The following is a 20,208-nucleotide window of genomic DNA, read 5'->3' as shown; positions in this document are numbered from 1 at the left end:
CTTTTAAAACACTTTAATAAAATAAATAAATACAGCAATGAATAAATCAACACGCAAGATATTTCAATTAACACTGGCCAAAGAGTGTTAGTCACACAGTTGTTACTCTTTTACTAGATTTTCCCTGTTCTTGCTCATCACCTACAGGAAGAGACATACAATCATCAGACCGTTTGAAATGGTATTTGATTTGATGTTGGAAATTATTTGACTAATTAACTACTACTTAACAGTTTTTTTTTTTTTGTAGTTTTCTTGATGGGCTGTACAAGGTCTGTGCTGTTTGAAAAGCTAGAAAATAACAACAGGATGACAAACAGCCTCGTCAGTTGGGAGAAGTTAGCAGGTCAGCATGGGATTCAGCAAAGACCTTCCCTCTGCTCACTGTGGCGCTAACAGTACGACACTGTCAAAAAGTGAGCGGTAATTACAGCCGTCCAGGAGGGGAAGATGTTGTCCTGCAGAGATGAAAAGACACAAACACACACACACACACACACACACACACACACACGTTCCTGTTCCACAACTGATAATGAGCATCTAATGAGCGGTGTTGTCATTACGACAAACATACAGCTGCCTGCTACTGACTTACTTTCTCAAATTCTTCCCTTATCTGTCTGCAGCTGGTTGAAGTTAATTAGGCTGCGCAGACATTGCTTTGTGATCTTCTAAGACACATTTGTTATATTTAAATGATAATAATATATTAGGTCTGTAGTATTGAGAAATGTAAAACAACAAGAAGTATAAACCTGAAGCAGTAAATACAAAGTCCATATTTAGTACAATACAAAAATAGAAGATGAAAGTGGCGTGCCACTAGGGAATTGCCACATGGTGCTGAAACAGAAGTGGAATGCCATCAGCCACTGTTCAATCTCAGTGGCACTCCGAAGCAGACTGGCCCTCTGCTGCTACACTTGTGCATTAGCTCTGTTAACACTTTCTGTCATTGAAATATGCAAGTCTATGTCCAGTGTTTGAGGGGGACAGCACAAGGTCATTTATAAATTCTTTCTGGGTTAAACTTGGATGAAGACATTTGGGCAAGTATTGTCAGGAGGACATGGCCCAGATACTTCCAGAAAGTGCACAAGAACTGTGTGGGAATTTAAAGTTAAAAGTAAAAATATCAGTAACCACACATATAAAAAAAATGTGTTTTACTCCGTTTATTGAACAAAATATCTTACAGTATCTTGGATATACATATATACAAATTATTCTGTATGGTGTAACATGGCTGATGACCCCCTGCAGTGATTGATTGTAATGTTGTGCCTCCAAACTACAACAGATGTTTCAAGGAAATATTAATACATAATTGACTTCTAAACACATTATACAAATCTTAATATAAAAAGCACAAAAAATAAGAATTATTCCATGAAAAGTACTCACTCTCAGGACAGAAAAGTTCTTCATACAAAAAACAAATTTTACATTTTTATAAATCTTTACTTTTTTTTTTCTTTTTCTTTTTTGCAGTTACAGAATGCAGGTATTAAATATACCTGGAACTTTGTTGTTTTATGTAGTGTCACTCACTTTTCCTCTGCATGGAAATTACCAATAAGGACTTATTCTAGAACAAATAAAGTAGTGGCTCGGCCACTGCAGCTTGTGCTGTTGTCTCCCCCACTGCTGCCACATTATCAACAGGCCTCTCAGATAACATACACGTCAGTCTTCTCCCCAAGAAGCCAGTACGTTCTCATTTTGCCTTTGCCCTGGAAAAAACACACAGATCAATAGGCTCATCAATTGAGATGATATTGGGGGTGGGGGTAATATCCTCTATTAGGCTACTGTTGTTTGAGGGTGACCCTGACAATTACTGTAGTACATACACCTACATACACCTTTACTATTCTGCAAAAATGCAGTATTATTAGAGCATTATTAACCATATTGTAGTTAAAAATGTTAAAAACTTGTAGCTATTGTTAGTAAAATCCTTGTTTGTCTAAAAGATTTAAATATGTGGTAAAATGATTAATTAATGAAGTGACTGGGTGAGTTGATTAACAGAAAATTCCAGCTGATCAAATATGAGGATTTGAGTTTTAGACTGGAAAACAAAACAGGAAAAAACTCATCACTGTGGACTGTGGCATGTCATTTTAGAATGTGCCACAGCCAGGACTATTGGACCTCTGTGGTCCTAATTCTGCCAGAACCTTTACTCAGAAAACAGTTCTTGAGTTAATGTACTTAGTTTTCAGCTTTGGATGGAGCCATAAATATCCGTAGTTACGTGTAAAATTTCAAATTTGCACCCAGGTAATGACAGAATCTCCTCAATGGAAGGTACAGCCTTGATGTTACAGACTAAACCATCAATAGGATTATTAATAGAGTATAATCACAGACAAATTAATATTTTTTACAACCATAACCAATCCCTGACGCAGTAACTAAAACAAAAGTTAAAAAATTGTTTCAAAGCATAGTTCAAATCAAGTAACATTTTAAGCTCAGTGATATGTTTGGACAATTTGTGTAACAAGTCAGAAATGTAGTAGAAATGTAGAAAAGTGTACCAACAGTTTCTAATTTTTCCAACCCTCATGCAGAATTTTGTGTATGTTTGTTGAAAGTTGGTGGTAAAGTGACTCGTTCATATAGACATTTTCTCATCGTTACCATGCTAGAACAGCCTTTGTTAACAGAGGAAGCGTTCTTACCTTCATTTCCACATCTCCTCGTAACTGGAGGTCAAAGTAACCAAACTCATCCAGCACTTCTTTGGTGGCGGAGGATACATGGATTTTCAAGGCTGCATGACACATCAAGAGCAACAGACAAGGCTAAGCATTTTCAAGCTGATTGAAACATGACAGCTCTGACAGTATTTGAATTACCACTGCGCTGCTTTATCCCAGGCTTGGGGACATACAGTAGACCACGTAACTGAGGAGTGACACAAGCATTCAGCAGTCAACCCTGTCAGACATCAGCAGCTGAAATGCTAACAGTGAAGAAAATCTGTATTGTTTGGTGCAATTAATGCACACAATGCAGATATGTGATACATGAACCCTGCCTGGGAAGCTTCAGGCTGCACAGTTTATCGCTGGCTAAGGGCCCTCAGCTGTAAGTGCTATCAATTATTTACCAGTGGAGGCACAATACAGGAAGCACCCCAGTAGTTAATCAATACATTTGATGATCCGCTCGCAAAATATCCAACCACAGTCTCATAACACTAGTTCCTGTCACTGGCAGTTAAGAACAGAAACAACAGTATAGAAAGTAATAAAGTCAAAATGTCGATACGTCTTATATTCAACGAAGAGATCATAATCGTACTGAGGAATAGGCAGATACTGTTGTATCTCTTAAAATGTCAGTAAACACAAAATCACAGCGCACATATACGATTGTGAGATCTAATGAACAGTTCAATAGGTGCTTATTTTTAAATTATTTGGATACTCATTTGTTATCTTGGGAGCAACAGTAAAATGGACTAATACTTTGACTTATAGTATTAGTATATCCAGGTAATTATAAAGTTATAATCTCTTCTTTCTGACTGAAAGAATATTACCGTCACTCCGAGAGAGAAAAAAAAAGACTAAGCCTGGAAGCATTCAGTATTTTTCTTATTGCCAACAAATCCGCTGACAAGACCAGAGACCACGAACAAAGCAATCTAATATTGTGTGTGTGAAATAAATTATTATTACTTTGAGCAGAGCTGCATTGTTGGTCAAAAACTATTTAAAAAAAAATCAGTGAGCCACACTGTTGCACTGGGCGACAAGTTCCTTCAAACTCACAACCACACACAGTTTATTATGAGCTTATTTATTAACATAATTATACAACTACACACTTGTGCACTATTTTAACACATCTGAAGATGCTGAAGATGAGGAGGCAGCTTCTGAGTGAAAAATGCCTCACATACAGTAGAAGCTATTAGGAACTATTATGTACAGCAGATTGTCAATTAGTACAGGCTCTTTTTTAAATGTTTGATTGATTGGTCCTTTCTGCTTATCCGCCACAGTGGATCATTGTCCGCATGTTGATTTGGCACAGTTCTTACGCCGGATGCCCTTCCTGACGCAACCCTCCCCAATTTCTACCGGGCTTGGACCAGCACGCCACAGCTGGGGAGGGGAATGGGCTGTTAGGGGTTCAGTGTCTTGCCCAGGGACACTTCGATATATAGCCAGGGCCGGGGATCGAACCACTCACCCTGTGGTCAGTGGACAACTGCCTTTACCAACTGAGCTACAGCCCCCTCTTTTGCTCTTTTTTTTAACCCCAAATCTTAGATTGTTCTGTCAGATACAGTAACTTTATGACACCCCTCTTTCCATAGTGTGTGTGTGTGTGTGTTTGCAGTACAGAAAAGCCCAGAAGTCCTTAATTAAAATAAAAAAGAAATAAAACCAAAACATTTCCCAGTGACACTCACCCTCTCCGTTGGACTCCATGCGAGACGCTGTGTTGACAGTATCGCCAAACAAACAGTATCTGGGCATTTTCAAACCAACCACACCGGCACAGACTGGACCTATAACACACAAGCTAAATATAGTGAAATTTTACAGCGGAAAACGTAATATGTGGAATGTTTTTAAATAGGGTGACAGAGGTGTGAAGGAAGTCAAAATGTGCTCAGAATGCTTTAAATGACTCTGACAATGCTAAGTACCAGCCTACACATGCTAGTAGGTTCTGTTACGTGTCAAGTGTTTTAATAAGACTATAAACTGTGCTGTCATGAGCTGATACAGTCTAAATATTGTCACAAGCCTCTTGTAAATTACATCCAACACGCTGCAGAGATATCTGACTGCTTATGTCTACTTGGCACAGCGGTGCCTTCCTAGAAGTGGGAAGTTAGAAATCACAGCTGTCCTACTTGGAATGTATTTAGTTTTTAGTAATTAATAAACCATTATAAACCCTTTCAGTATAAACAGAACAGTGCTGGGACTTTTGTTTTCGGCATATATTTTAAAAAGCATATACATATGTAGTAGTAGCTGAACATTGAGTGTTGAGAATTATTTTGTTAAAATAAGATAAATGACTGTATCAATACAATCATAGGCTTTTATGGACAATTGTACTGTAGAGATAAGCATCTACAATTGTTTAACAATGTGACCTGATTGATTATGTTTCGATGAAGATGATAAGAAATCAGACTCTAAATATGACAACTTTTAGTCTTTTTAGTCTACACTTAATGTTTTTAACAGGCACATTATTTAACAGCAATGGTTGTTACAGCACATGTGCTCTAATTAGGATTTATCTGAAATGAGACAGAGAACTTACGTCTAAATTACATCTTTCACTGTCTACAGTACACGATATTGTGAAAAGATTTAAAGAGTCTCGGAAATCTCAGTTTGCAAATGCTAAGGGCGGATACCACTGGTAACTGTGAGTGATCCTCAAACTCTAAAGTGGTGTTACATGAAAATTTGTCGTACTACTGTGATGACCATTGCCACATGGGCTCAGGAGTTCTTTGAAAGACTTGTCACTTAAGACAGTATGCTGCTGTGTGTAGAAATGCAACCTAAAACTCAATCATGTGAGGTGGAAGCCATATATCAAATATGTAATAATAGTACATCATAAAGAGGAGAGTCCAATAATGGCAAATATTCTACTTTGAAATCGATTAAATACATTGAAGTTGGTCATAAAAACATTTCTTTTGCACTTTTGTTAAATAAATAAAGAATATTTAACAGATTTTTACAAAAGGCCCTGGCAATGGGGTTTGTAGCATTAGGCTTGGGCCTCTCAGTAACTGTCTGCATGTTCAGTTTCTTCTATTTAAAAAGGTCGATGTTGGGCTTATTACCAACTGTTTTCCCACTAGGAGCTAATCAATTGCTGATGGACATACTTTAAGACATAATGACATAGTCCTCTTTGTGTCCTAAAGTGAGACAAATAGTTCCATCAATGCAAAGTACTGTAACGGCACAAAAGTGGCCTCAAAAATGGCAGCAAGTATGGACGAGCAAAGCTGTACAGTTTGTTCTAAGTGGATTTACAGATCCTTGTGAAAACGGTTCTCTTTCTAACAGAAAGCAACTAACATCAGGCTACTATTGACACACAGTCATCAGAAAACACTGCCTGAATCTAAAAGGAAATAACTGAGGGTGGAGGGACCAATCTGTAATTTGGTCAGGGACACCTCAGCGGGATGGAGAGTTGCCATCATGAGCGATCGGGTCTGGGCGCTTGTGTTACCAGATCTTGGTCACCTGTGTTTCAGACGTGCATAGCTCCTGTAAGTTAGTTACTTACCTGTGTGTATACCTATCCTGAGTCTCAGCTGGTCGTTGGGTCTGTGTCGGATCTTAAATGTTTTGACCTGCTCTAACAAAGCCAGTGACATCCCAGCGATCTCCCTGGCATGGACTTTCCCATTTCGCACGGGCAGCCCTGACACCACCATGTAGGCGTCTCCGATGGTCTCCACCTGAGGAGCCAGTCATGAAAGATTGAAAGCATTAGAGAGTAGAACAAAATCCTGCATCTTCTGTAGTCCTGTCGTTATTCAACAATATGAGGCGACATCTCACTTACCTTGTACACATCAAAGTTATCGATGATGGCATCAAAACAGGTGTAGAGATCATTGAGCAATGTGACAACCTGCCCAGAGAGACGGGACAAGTTTCAATGATACAACTTCAGTAAAAAAAAAACAAAAAAAAAAAAACAGTACTGCAGCAAGAAAAAAAGCATATGCAGAAAGTGAGCTTACAGCCTGAATGTCAGCTGAAAGCATTGTGACTGAAAAACACTCCAATCCAACATTCAACACTGTGTTTGCTTTCATGAAAATTTTACCAGACTGGGAGGCCGTTATTGTCTGCAAAGCCTCACAGTCTCTCACATTATCTGTGTTTGTCTGTCGCTGGACACTTTCCCGCTGAGCCTTACTGAGAACACATTTACAAGCATATGAATCAAATCCACAGATGGAATATAACAAACACAATCTGTATTAAATTTACTAAATTGGGTTGGGCGGGTAATGTCAAATATCTGGCTTTTCATTCAACAAGCAATTTATAATTTAGTCATGTTCATTTTTTGTTATAATTGTGTGTAAATGTGAAACGCGATCCAGCTGGCTCCTTTGTAAGCCAGAACATTTTGTGCTGTAGTTTCTGAAGCAGCAACACTGTGACCGACTAGCATCAGAACACCATCTCCAGTACAGTATGTCCTGCAATATCCCACAAATTCCTCGCTGACTCGCTCTGGATGGATGACATCCTTCATAACAAACACTAGAGGTAAGATGCATTGCACAATAAAGGGCAACACTGGCCGTTCAGATACAAGGAGGCCTTATACAATTACAGGTCGTGACAAGGTGACGTGTGACTGACCGATATGTAAACTCTGTAACACTTCAACCCTTCCACTTAGCATTTATAAGCACAGAGGGTTGAATTAAAATGTTAAATTTAGTTTCAATTGCTTTTTTAAATTATTTTCTTATTGAGTGCCTCATTTCTTTGCAGGGACATTTTTCTGCCACTACCTTTTGTGTTTTAGTACATAATTCTAATTCTATCCATTGTTTCTTGCACATGCATCTCATTAAACTGAAACACTTCTTATCATAGCACTTTGCTTTAATGTTTTCTCCCTGACTTTTTGAGTTTTGCTTGCCTTTTACCTCACTTGTAAGTCACTTTGGATAAGAGCTTCTGCCAAATTACCAAATGTACATAAGTAGCTCTATAAAACTTAAAACGAGATGCAGAACGGTCCATCCGAGGGTGTCAGAATGTCCATTGAGCCTCGAGACCCTCTACCTGTATATTTATTGTGTAGAAACTACTTTCTGGTGATCAAGTGAGAAGGAGATTTGTGGTGGCATAGCGTGACTCAACTCTGCGTCAACACACTCTTCTATCTATCAACTGTACTATTTTCAGTTTTGGTTCGTGTGTGTGTGGGAACACACACTGTGGGAACTATGAGGCACACAGTAGGTAGAGCTCTGGGGCTGCTGGCCACTTTTAAGCATCATTAGAGAAAGAGAATCCTCTGCCACCGTGATCACAACCAGGCTTTTTTATTTATTTATTTATTTTTTAGGCTTTTAGATGGAGTTGACGAAGAAAGTCAGAAAAGGAGACGATGAGTTTCAGAATGGGAATAATTCATTGGATGATTGCAGTTGCATATCAATGCTTGTGGACCTGTAGCGGCGTGCTCTCTGCAGACATGGATGTGAAGCCCACGATGTCACTGAAGTAAATCGTGACGCTGTCGAATGCTTCCGCCTGCACTGTCTCCCCTCGTTTTAGCTGCTCTGCTACAGAGCTGCACACAGAGAGAAGGACAAGAGGTCAAAACAGCTCAAGCTGCAAATCCAAAAAGTTCAGAGAAATCAAGTAGCAAGGCAGGATCAGAGGAAAGAACAGAAACATCAAGATTGTAATAAGAACATACGGGTTCTGTTGACATCATGTTGTCATGTCAAACTAAAAATTCTTGAAGATCCTTATTTTTTAAACAGTGCGAGAATTGTACCCACGTATCAATTTAATGGTGCTAATTCTGCTCATGTTAATTTTCCATTAATCAAATAATACCAAAGGCAGAAAAGCCCCAGATTATCTGCTTGCCTACTTCACAAGCACAGTGAGAAATGGTATCTGTCCTGTCTCCCAGGCTCCTCTCAGTCTGTATGGATGGATGGGAAGGAGGGAACATTTTTCAGCAGGAAAAGAGGATAAATGGGTGAGAATGATGGGATTTGCTATTGCAGTGTTATCCAAACGCCTAAACCTGCTATCACGTCTGTTCTTCCGTCTCGCCCTAATGAGGTTCGCCTGTCAGCTCGCTCTCTTCCCCTTAATCTGCAGTGAGATCACACCACAGGGAAAGGTTTATCAGTTAATAAAACGTGGCGATTTCAAATCTTTAATTAATACGGTGATTCAACACGTGTCACTGGTACGCTGGTAACAATCTGTTTTCTGAGTTCAAGTTAGTTGCAGTTTTACGTTTTTTGCTGGAAGGAAAAAAAAGTGTGAAAGTTTTTGTGCTTTGTTTTTCTTACTGTGGTAAAATTTGATAGAGGAGGTTTTCAGCTTTTCTTTTCTCCTCCAGGTAGGCTTGTGTCCGCTCCTCCACAAGATTCTCCAGGTTATTGGCATACTGCTCCATCCTGGACAGCAGGTTGTTCAGAATACTGGTGCTGCCCTCCCTGTGGGAAATACACACAGTCAAATCAGGCCACAGAAACCCCTGCTCAGTTGAAAACTCAGGTCTTTTGCTTGTAAAACACAGCACGCCTTTGTTTTAGCTTATCACTATTCCATTGTGTTTTTATGCAAGTGCTGTATGAGATCACTAAAGAGTTGGTTTTAAATAAACCACAGCTTTGTCTGAAGATGAAGCGACACTTTAGTTGTATTTATATATCCAAGGAGGCTAAAGTATTGCTACTTGATAGAAACATCTGTTAGTAGTAGTGTCAAAATGAGGAAATGGGGGAAAGTTCCAGCTACTGAGGAGCTGTTTTAAAATTACCAGTTTAAAAGAAAAAACGAGTTTAATGTTCAACTTAAGCGGTTTTCTATTGGTGCCCTGTGTTTAGTTTTAGTTTGGAGTATACATTTATAATGATGCTTGAGGACCTTCTTTATATTAAGACATTTCTCTACTTCCAGCTGAAAGACTCTTTTACCATCAGGAGGTGATATGAGATGATGTCATGCAGAGCAGTTCTGAAGGAGCCTTTTGACCAGGACTACAACCTCCATAAAATAATCAACAAGATGACATCATCCGACCTGAAAAACTTCTTCAGATTATGTCATTTGGAGGCATTTTTCAACTAGAAGCAGAGAGATATTTTAATGTAGGAGCAAACAAGTGAAGGCACCTTTTTAAGAGTGTAGCATTTAATGTTCCAGTAATTTGATACTGCAGTCCAATAAAGGGGAATGAGTGGCAGCTTTCTGTGAAAAAAACTGTCTACGTCCAAGGTCAGACAACAATGAAAATATCATTAAGAATATTTGATTTTAGCCTTGACCCATTCAGAGCCACAGCTTTACACAGCTAGCTCAGCTTTACACAGTTCCTGCAGTGATTTCAGAAGATAAATAGCAGTGTACTGTGCTAACAATCCAATCATTAAGAAGACTCAGAGCATGAGTAGCTTTCTGTCCTCCTACGACCACTTCCAGAAAAAGACGCTCACCTGCTGTGCAGTAGTAAAACATCAGATACCAGAAATTCATATGTTTCTCTCCCCTTGACTTTGTTAATATGTTGGGCAGTGAGATATTTTTTGATATTTACTGTATGTTGTATTTTTGTTTTTCAAACAGTACAGTAGTTGATGTTATGTTCCAACATGGAGGACAACTTCCAACTGGAGACATCCTGTGACAGCGTTCTTATTTTCATCCCCGCTGCATTTCTCATGCATTTTATAATTATATAATACATGTATTGTATAATGTGTGCGTCTCGGGAGATTTCTGCATTCATATGCTTACGCACAGACACATGCATGGACACGCATTTACTCCGACGGAGCAAAGCAGGTGAGTCATCCACACCACTGTGGCGGCTAAAAGCATCAATGCCTGGCATCCCGCCACATTTCTTCTAGGTCACAGATCCTACACACACCCACACGTTGTTTAAGTTTAAAGAACAAAGCATCAGAGGGAGACATGAAAGAGCGCGAAGAGTATCAACGCACTGAAAGCAATCACAGGCCACACACTGTTTACAGCACGACACATCACAGGCATCCCCACCATTCAGCCAATCTGAGAGTTACAGTGAGAGCTGTAGTATAAATAAGACAACACTCCACATAAAGATCACCTCAGAAAGTTATTTAATCCTCTGCCTACATTAAAAACACCCCTTCCCTCTAAAGAAAAGTGAAAATTATAAGTCATTAATTACCTACAGTAAACCATACATTTGTCTGCTGCTAGAAACATATGATCAAACCTGGAAACTTCTCACAGAAATCTGGTAAAAACCTTGAAAGTCCTGATTCATTTTCAGGATGTCGATACGACCACAATCTATTTACAATATAAACTCATTATTTGAGATGTGAGTTTGACAACAACCTGGGTGCTTACTGTAGGTTGGCATCAGCACCAAGTAGAGAGAACTTTTGCACGGCTATTTGCCACAGTGTTGATAATGACTGAACTTTTCCCTTGAGACAATGCAGCCTGCTTTGTAACCATGGCAACCACAAGTACTGGCGTTTAATATCATTAATTATATAGAAGGAAAAAAATATACACATGTCACATAGGTGCAAGGCGCCACGAGTGTTCATTAATAATCTGAAGTACACACCTTTTCACCAGCCCTGAACAAACACACACATTTGAAAATACACACTGGAGTAATATGTGCTTTAAAGCTTGTTTTTTTGGCCCAATAAACAATGTTTAGGATCATCCCAAAGCAGCTAAACTTGCAATAATAACCATGTCATATATACCACTTCTTCTACAATGTGCTCTATTAGGTCCTTCAGTCTCTCTCAACCACTATTCATTACTTTTATATTATAAATATTTAATTTTTGGACTGATTTAATGTTTTTTGACATGCATTTTCTGGTAAATGCTATACTTTCTGGCTCTTATTGATCATTTGGATGCTAGAAACTGTTTGTAAATGATAGTCTGCACTTAAATAGCATTTTTCTATCTTACAGGACAAAGCACTTAACAATCAGTCTCTAATTCACCCATTCACAGACACAAACACATAATGATGGCAGAGCTGCCATGCAAGTGGGCAACTTATACTTAGGGTCTTGCCCAAGGTCATTTTGACATGGGTATGTGAGGAGCTGGGGATCAAACCACTATGTGGGGTTTTCTATGTGGAGTTTTCATGTTCTTCCCATGGTTGTCAGACTTTCCTTCTAGCGTGAAACGTGACTGTCTGTCTCTCTGTGTTGGCCCTGAGATAGACCCAGTGCCAGCTGGGAAAAGGCTCGAGCACTCCTGTGGATAGGCAGTTTATATAATAGATGGATAAATATATTGAAATAATACAGGATAAATTCCATCTTTCAATAAAAAAATCATTAATGAATGAAGTCCATTGTATTGGTCAATGCACAAGCAGGTGAGCAGAACAAGCAAAAATGTGCAATCAGTCTACAAGCAAGAAATAAATACATAAATAAATTGGTTTCCACAGAACTTTTTTTTCAGGGATTATTTATCTTGATCTTCAAAAAAAAAAAAAAAAAAAACACAAAAAAAAACAGCTGAACTCAAATTCTGTCTGAAACTTTTGACAATATTTTCCTTTTCATTTACACCAAATGACTAAACTGTTCAGAACATTTCCTGAAAAAGTTTGGAAAAAAAATGGCTGAACTGCTAGAACACACTGTAACTGCATTGACATGTGTGTATTAAACCTGAATAACTCTGAAAACCTTTGATGGCATTTCACTTTGAGCGGGTTCTACAGCATCATGTTGAATTCAGATCAATTTAAAGGGACTGACTCACTTCTACAAAGCTGTAATTTTCCTCAACACTTTCAGGAAATCATGGACGGCATCGGCCAGTCAGTGTGTTTGTCTATCAGTGTGCATTGTAAGGGCAATCTGGTAATTACAAATGTAAAACATTTGGTTCTATTTAAAAAACAGAAGTGGAGGACCGGGCAGTCTTGGCTGAGGTTTGCTCTTTCTGAGTGCTTTCTTGTTTACGAAGCAGCCAAACATGCTTTTCTCCGATGCATGGCTGGATGTGCTCGACAGGATTATTGTCAGCTGTGCCATTTAGGAATAAAAGAAGAAAAGAAGCACATTTGTGAATGCGAGGTGAAATAAACACTTTTTGCGGTATATGCAGTGATGGCAAACAGTCAAATGTGATGTGTATGGTGAGAGGTCAGCTATTCATGGCGAGCCAAGTGTCAGCTCCCTGTGTGGGTTAAACTGAACCATTCACTGCTGTACACCCCTCCTGTTACGGCGCATTCAAGCCCAAGCGTACACACACACACGCACACACACACCACGAATAACAGCCCATCTATCACTTCACGTCAACAACATACAGTACATTTACCTAATGAAAATAACACACAGGCCTCTGAGGTGACTTAGCATGTGGCTGTCAAGAACATCCTTAAGTGCTTCTGAGGATATCAATCATGCAGAGCTCTCTCCTCCAAAGCACTCCAAATGGAAAGCTATACATCACTGGGCTCACCCTACATTGACTTACGAAGGTAACAAGCGAGAGGTCAAGCTGAGAAGGAAAAACAAGCATATGCCTGTTGCAAAGCACCTATTATTATATTGCCATGGCACCACTACTTATACATCTGCAGTTTTGTACAGCTGTCATTCTGTTTCTATCTTTACACCTTTACAGATTTTAGATGTGCTACTTCAATTATGTACAAATTATGTATACTACATATTTCTGCCAGTCAATCTTCGAAATACAGCATGTTTACTATTTGTATGTACCACTTGATACATTTAATGTAAAAGCAAAAGTCTAACATACAGCTTTAATTAAAAAACAACAACAGATAATCACATGTGACAGGGTTTAAGACTTAGCAGTTACTGGTTACTATTAGTTACTAGTTACTCGGTTATTATACATATAGTCCAATGTGTGCTTCACAACAGTGTAACTCATGAAGGTAATGCAACCTTCAACTCATCATCAAGGTAGTTCATCGGTACAATGGGTGACAGTAGTACAACTGTGAAAGTAGAATTACCGCCCGATGGTTTTACGGCTCCATCAACCAGTTGAATTAAAATTTACATGCAAGTCTTTCCATCCTCATATTCTAATCAGTTCATACGAGTAGATGTTTGTGTCAGATGTATTGACACCAGGTGTCTCTGAGATATCATCTGTCTTATTGGCAATAATAAGATAGATGTGAGATCACAGGGACTGTGACCTTTGGCTACCAAAATCTAATAAGTTCAGCCTTGTGTCCAGGTGGACACTTGTGCAAAATGTGAAGAAATCCCCTCAAGGTTGTCCTGAGATATCTTGTTAATGGGAATGAGATGGACGCACAGACGGCCTGACAACCTGAGAACATAATGCTTCCATCCACAGCTGTCGCGGGTGAGGAGGCCTAACGATATCACTGTGACGGACTTTTTGTTTCAAGCAAGATTTTCATGTTGTGTTTAAATAAGTTGAAGGTAGTGGGTATGTGAAGTGTATGAAATCAGACTAAAGTTTGGGTTTGCTTTGTTAAAAAGTCCACCACTAGTGTGAAAAGTATTTGTAATGGATGTAATGTAATTTTACTGTACTATTTTTGGCTGCTGGCTTTGTTTAAGTGAGGACAAAACTGGACAAAATTAAGTAATTTTCTCCTTATTCGGAACATCTTGCTAAGTCACCTCCAATGCAAATGTCCTGTTTACAGCGATTTCTTTTTAAATACAGTAAATTAATGAATCTTAGCATAGTTACTTTGGTTATTGATTCCACAGCAATAATGCCCCATTCAGCCACGAGGCAAGATAAACATTTCCATCACTGCTCAATGTCAAAAAATGGGAAACAAAATGTAACTGTGGATTTTATACAGTAATAACAAACATTAAATCAGCACTGAACTATAAATCAGTCGCTTTGCCAGAGACACCTCCAGCAGGACTGTTGCACACCATGACACACACAAGAAGAAGCTAAGCCAGATACCACATGACATGACCATGGTAGAAGCAGAAAGCTCCAAGCTGCCATTCAGGCTAATGAACCATGACCTGTGTTTTGATCTCCACGTCAAAACCAACAGGACAGGGTGGTTGACTGCGACTGGCAGGCAGAACATTACAACTACTGGCAACTCTAAACTGCATTCACTCAGGCACGGCACTTAAAGCCCTCAACCTCGTTTTTACCTCTATTCTCCCTGTACTGTATTGTTACATCATCAAATTGACTTATTTTAGACATGTTATATGGTCAGGTATTATACACATTTCTTCTATACACTATTTGCTGATTTTATTGTGTCTTCTAATAAATGTGATATAACAAGTGAAGTAACTGACAGGTACAACAAAGATTTCAAACATTGACTAAATGATTCTGATATAAAAGGAAACCTGGTTCAGGAAATCAGAACAAATCAGGGCAGGGAAGCACCAATAAAACATCTCTGAGAGTAATCAGGTTCAAGATGAGATTGAAAACATTTTAAAGACCATGCTAAACTGACCCCCTGAAGGAGACTGAAGTGAGAAAAAAGTTAAAATCAACTTTGAAGTTTTTGGAAACCCACTATAAGATAAATGAAAAAAGAAAAAATAAGTGCTAATAAAAAAGCACGGTGTAGAGACCATTGAACAGTTTCATATCAATTTAACTGCTGGTAAAATAAGAGACAGATTCACCAGCTTTTTAAAACACAAACTTGGACATCAACAGCAAACCAATTATAAGACGCACTCAACAGGTTACAGATTAATTGCTTTTTCACTGAATACAAGAGTTACAGAAACTGTAAATCCTTCAGACGGTAGAACAGTTCTTTGCGACTGAATAAGAATTCATCCAAAATACACCTGTAATTATGTGTTTGTGTCAGACTTAGCTGAAATATGTTGGTTTTATGAGAATTCCCTTTAGAGCTACTTTAACATTTATGCAACGAGAAGATTTTTGACCTGGAGTAAAGCATGTGAACCACTTCACAATTTTATGCAGAGAATAAATAATACTCGTAAAAAGACTTGAAGATTATATTGGTACTTATGCTTTATACTTGTCCTGTCGACCTTCCTGAATGCCTCTTACTGAACTTTATTTTATATTCACAAATACATGTGTGCATGTATGCAATAAACTGCATTTCCTGGTTTGGGTTTGTGTGTGTGTACTCTTGTGTCAGTTTGCATCATCAGGGATGTGTCACACAGAAACTCTTTCTGACTGAGCTGCCCTACTCGAGGGAAAACAGGCCTGCCTCCCTTCCTGTGTCGACATTTCTACTGTATACGAATGATTCATGGAATAATTGAACTCATTACAGGACATGAAACATGGACTCATACACTCCCCTTTTTTTAACCACACACAATCACACTCAGAAATAGAAAGCCAGCAAAGAGCATTTCCGGTCGAGAGGTACGTGTCAGGAATTGCTAACAGCCATTTGTCTAAAATCTTATTGGTGGTTTTCAGGTCATGGTTGTTTTTTCCTGTTTGCCTTTTTCAATCTCTACAATGGATCAACTTTCACGGCAGCAGCTATTCAGGGTACAGGTTAATTTAATTTAGCATTGAATGTGGGGACTTCGATTCTCGGGTTTACTTGCTAATAAGTCTGACAGGGAAGATGCTGAGAGTGCGTGAAAAACAAAATTTGTCAAATTATTTCTGCTTTGAAAAAAAACAAACACACTGTGCTCTTTGAATGGAACTGCATAATGTGTTGAAGGACGCCTTCAATGACATTTCACTTGCTTCTTTTGGATCTAGGTTGGGTAGCACATATTAGGTTGAACTATAAAAAATATTTCTTTGCTTCTAGCTGAAAATTGCCTCCAGACGACATCACTTGGAGAAACCTTTAGTTCATATTATGTCATCTTTTGAGCACACTATAGATTTTGTAATCATAGTTAACCTGCTTTTCCAGATCTCCTCCAGATGACCTCATCTAAACTCCTAATGATACAAAACTTATCCGGGTGATGTCGTCTGGAGGAGTTTTTCAGCCAAAAGCAAAAAGCATATTTTAATCAAGGGAAAGTCAGCGGGAAGTTTAAAATCATGAATGTACATTTACACCCTAAACTAAGGCCATAGAGAGCTAGTTAAAAATTGGTAAAGTCAAACTTTTAATCACTTGTGTTTCCAGCTCACAGTGTTACTGTATAGTTAAATTATGTCATTTAAAGGGCCAGTTCAACCACAATAGAAGAAGAGCTTGAAAACACAAACGTGTACCAGTATCTAGAGAAGCAGAGAGTGTTTGTTGTGTTTGTCAAGGTTAATAAATATTTCTTCTAAGATTTAGGTGAACGGACCCTTTACAGGAAAGCACAGTAATGAACAGAAGGGAAGCATAGGCCTCACTTGTTGAGTTTGGCCATGTAGATCTTGATGTGGCTGAAGTCGGGTCTCTCTGCAGGGTCTTCAGCCCAACAACCCTCCATCAGGATGGTCAGCTCCTCTGAGTGGCACTTGTTGTCTGTTGTCGGTCGAAAGTAGGGCTTCTGACCGTTCCTCACCTTCTGTACAATCTCTGCAGTGGAGAGGACAGACAGTGTGATATGAGGCAACAAGTCACGAGTTCATGATGTTCAGATTTTGTTACATGATCATTTACTGTACATCTCCCGCTGAGTCAACAGTCTTGAACACTGAGAGACAAATGTATTGAAATGCATCTTTAGTGCATGATGTTTTATTTATTTATTTTTTTAATTTCTGGACTGAGGTTTGAGATGGATATGTAATTTATGTGGAAAATGAAAAGCAATCTTTCACTCCAGGGCTTAAAACAGTGAACCTTTGAAGTCAGATTACCATTTTGGGGAAAATGGATTTTCTCCTTGATATTCTTTTAATATTGTTGCTCTGATAATAATCTGGATGAGCCTTGATATAATCAGCAGTGCAGTCTTGTCACTAATTTCTCCTTTCAGGCCCATTAATCATATCAATTTAAAAGTTTGTAAGAGACATCCTTCCCACAATTATTTCTTCATATCCTCTCATTACCGTTGTTAGTGTCGTCATGAAAGATCCATAAAAGCAATTAGAAGATTCCACCCAAAAATTACAATTACGGCGCTGGATTGTATACGTTCAGACACTAGAGAGCAGGTGCTGGTTTTCACTGCTCTCAGCTTGTTAATGGATAAGCGTCAAGCACTTGTACAATCAGCATAGAGCGTGACTGTGAATAAAAAGCCTAATAAAAGTCCTCGCACGGAGGAAGCACCCCAGGAGAGTTTTCCACATCTACTCTGGTTGTACAGACATTGAACTCCTGATTTGAAATTGCTTTGGAAGTTACGATTTTTCCTGTTGTCACTAAGCAGAGGCAGAGGTGGAGGTACTGCTGAAGAAACTGGTCAAACCGCAAAAGGCCAACATGTGTACAGGAAGCTGAAGAGCCAAAGTTTGAGCTGGGATTAAGCTCTGATTTTATATCCCCACTTTACTGTCTTTGGAACACCATTTTCCTTCTTTTTGTGTTTTTGTGTTTCCTTGGCGAGCTGTGATGAAGAAGGCGTGATAAACAATCAAAACACTCACTTTGAGTTTGATTTGTCTAACTCCGACAAGCTGAAGCCTCACTTGAGCTTTGCATCTTTGTGGACAGTACAGGCAACCAACAGTGCTTTCTATCAGTGTTAGGGCACACGAGGATTGTTTTAATTTATGTGAACATAGCCTTTCCGCTTTACAGCCATCGACTTTCTGTTTTTCTAAAGCCCAAAACCCCTATGAACTGCTTTCAGTCAGCCATCCAAAAAGTCATTCAACTTTATGGTGATTTTTTAAAATGTACTTTTACTGTACAATTTGTTTTACTTGTATTAATTTCATTTTCTGTGCTTTAGTTTCCTTAAGCTACAGCACGTCATTTCTTTCAAAAATTAGTGAATTCTGCAGCACTCTCACCTATTGTAATTTTATAAGGAATACCACCTAAAGCACTGAGCAAAGTGTGGTGGAGCATAGCAGCGTAGGTAGAATGATTATGTATAAAGTACATGTTATGTACATGTGGAAATGTACTACATCAGCTTCTGTTGCATATTGTATAAGAACGATCACATTTAATGTTAGTATGACATAAGACACGTTGGGCTTTGTGAATCTTCCTGCCTTTAACACCTTTCCAACATGTGTCTATGCGTTCATGGCTGCAGGGCCACTTTGAACTGTCAGGGCAGTAAATGAAATTTCTGGGAGGCAAACTTCGGTCTCTTCTGTACCTGTTTTTGAAGCCCAGAGTTCAAAGGATAGATTCTTAAACTATTCATAGTGACAGAGAGGTAACCCCCCCCCCCCCCCCCCCCCCCTTCTATGTCTAGAAGTTGTAACCAGGCAGATTTTTCCTCTCCCCAGGTGTTTGTTATTATTTGGTCAGGGTAGATAGTTACGTTTGTATGTACAGTTTGATTTTTTTTAAAAAGGTTTGAAAGGTTAAACGTTTAACACAGTTTAAATAATTGTCCAAATGGGACAATTTCTAGATCCACCCCGGGTTGCACTAATGTCTCTGTTATTTTTCTATTTTCCTGTTTAACATGTTAGTTTGCTGCATGTTTTGCTCCTGGTTATTTATGACACAGATTATTTATGAGTCAGCTGACCTTCCTGAGGCTGGGAAAGACAGCTGTGTATACCTTTGGGGCTGAGGTCCATGCCTTCAACATAGAAGGGTCCGTTCCTTAAGGCAATCTCCTGCAGTATGATGCCAAAACTGTACACATCACCCTTCTGAGTCCCTTGGGGTGGATGGTGGTCATATATGAGCAGCTCAGGAGCCGTCCAAAGCTTCTCTGAAAAACGAAAAACGTTTAGAAAAAGTCCGAAATATAACAGTAGCTGATTAAGAACATTCAGTGCTATGAACCACATGCATGAACACGACTTACTTGCATAGAGTGCGTGCGAGTCGTCATTTTCCGTGGACGAGCGGAAGCTGGCCAAGCCATAATCAGTGATCTTCAAAACAAATCTACTGTCCACCACACAATTAGATGACTTCAGATTTCCATGGCAGCCAAAGTAGCTGTTGTGGAGATAGTTCATACCCTGGTGGAGAGAAGCATTAAGTCGAGTATTTCAGGGTGCTCTCTCTCTCTCTCTACGCCTGTATTTTTTTCCTCTACACAAAATCAAACATGAAAACTCCCAAATTCAGACATGTGGAAGTAATATCTTTTGACAAGTGGGGCTATGCTGAAGCTATGAGGCTGTGTGTCCAGGGCAGCACAGTCACTCGGGAATTTCTGTAAAATTGCTGGGAATTGCTTTGGGATGCTTGGTATTGAATGGACCCATGTTCAATATTTTTAGTGGAAACTGTGAGTCAAACATCCCTCAAAAGCTTCGTCAGCACCTCTCCTCCGCTGGTATCTGTGTGGAGCACTTTAGCCACAACGCATTGTCCTGCACGTAGTTCAAAATCAAATCCTTC

The 20,208-nt window shown here is 39.0% G+C and overlaps 1 protein-coding gene across 1 annotated transcript in view; it reads right to left on the bottom strand.

Annotated features, from left to right (window-relative positions):
• Nucleotides 1-1,163: 1,163 nt before the first annotated feature.
• The window catches only part of npr2 (natriuretic peptide receptor 2), a 51,280-nt gene continuing 32,235 nt past the window's right edge, over nucleotides 1,164-20,208 (bottom strand). Inside the window, exons 13-22 of the mRNA XM_067483422.1 lie at nucleotides 19,664-19,823; nucleotides 19,412-19,567; nucleotides 17,124-17,292; nucleotides 9,089-9,235; nucleotides 8,223-8,346; nucleotides 6,586-6,654; nucleotides 6,304-6,478; nucleotides 4,439-4,537; nucleotides 2,694-2,785; nucleotides 1,164-1,736 (exon numbers count right to left, since the gene is read on the bottom strand). Of these exons, the coding sequence (XP_067339523.1) occupies nucleotides 1,674-1,736; nucleotides 2,694-2,785; nucleotides 4,439-4,537; nucleotides 6,304-6,478; nucleotides 6,586-6,654; nucleotides 8,223-8,346; nucleotides 9,089-9,235; nucleotides 17,124-17,292; nucleotides 19,412-19,567; nucleotides 19,664-19,823 (1,254 nt within the window). The 3' untranslated portion in view covers nucleotides 1,164-1,673. The remainder of the gene's footprint in view (nucleotides 1,737-2,693; nucleotides 2,786-4,438; nucleotides 4,538-6,303; nucleotides 6,479-6,585; nucleotides 6,655-8,222; nucleotides 8,347-9,088; nucleotides 9,236-17,123; nucleotides 17,293-19,411; nucleotides 19,568-19,663; nucleotides 19,824-20,208) is intronic.

The sequence above is a fragment of the Channa argus genome, chromosome 18 (genome assembly GCF_033026475.1).
Source record: "Channa argus isolate prfri chromosome 18, Channa argus male v1.0, whole genome shotgun sequence".
Classification (NCBI taxonomy): Eukaryota; Metazoa; Chordata; class Actinopteri; order Anabantiformes; family Channidae; genus Channa; species Channa argus.
Note: the sequence above shows the minus strand (reverse complement) of the source record. Positions and strands in the feature narration are given on the sequence as shown.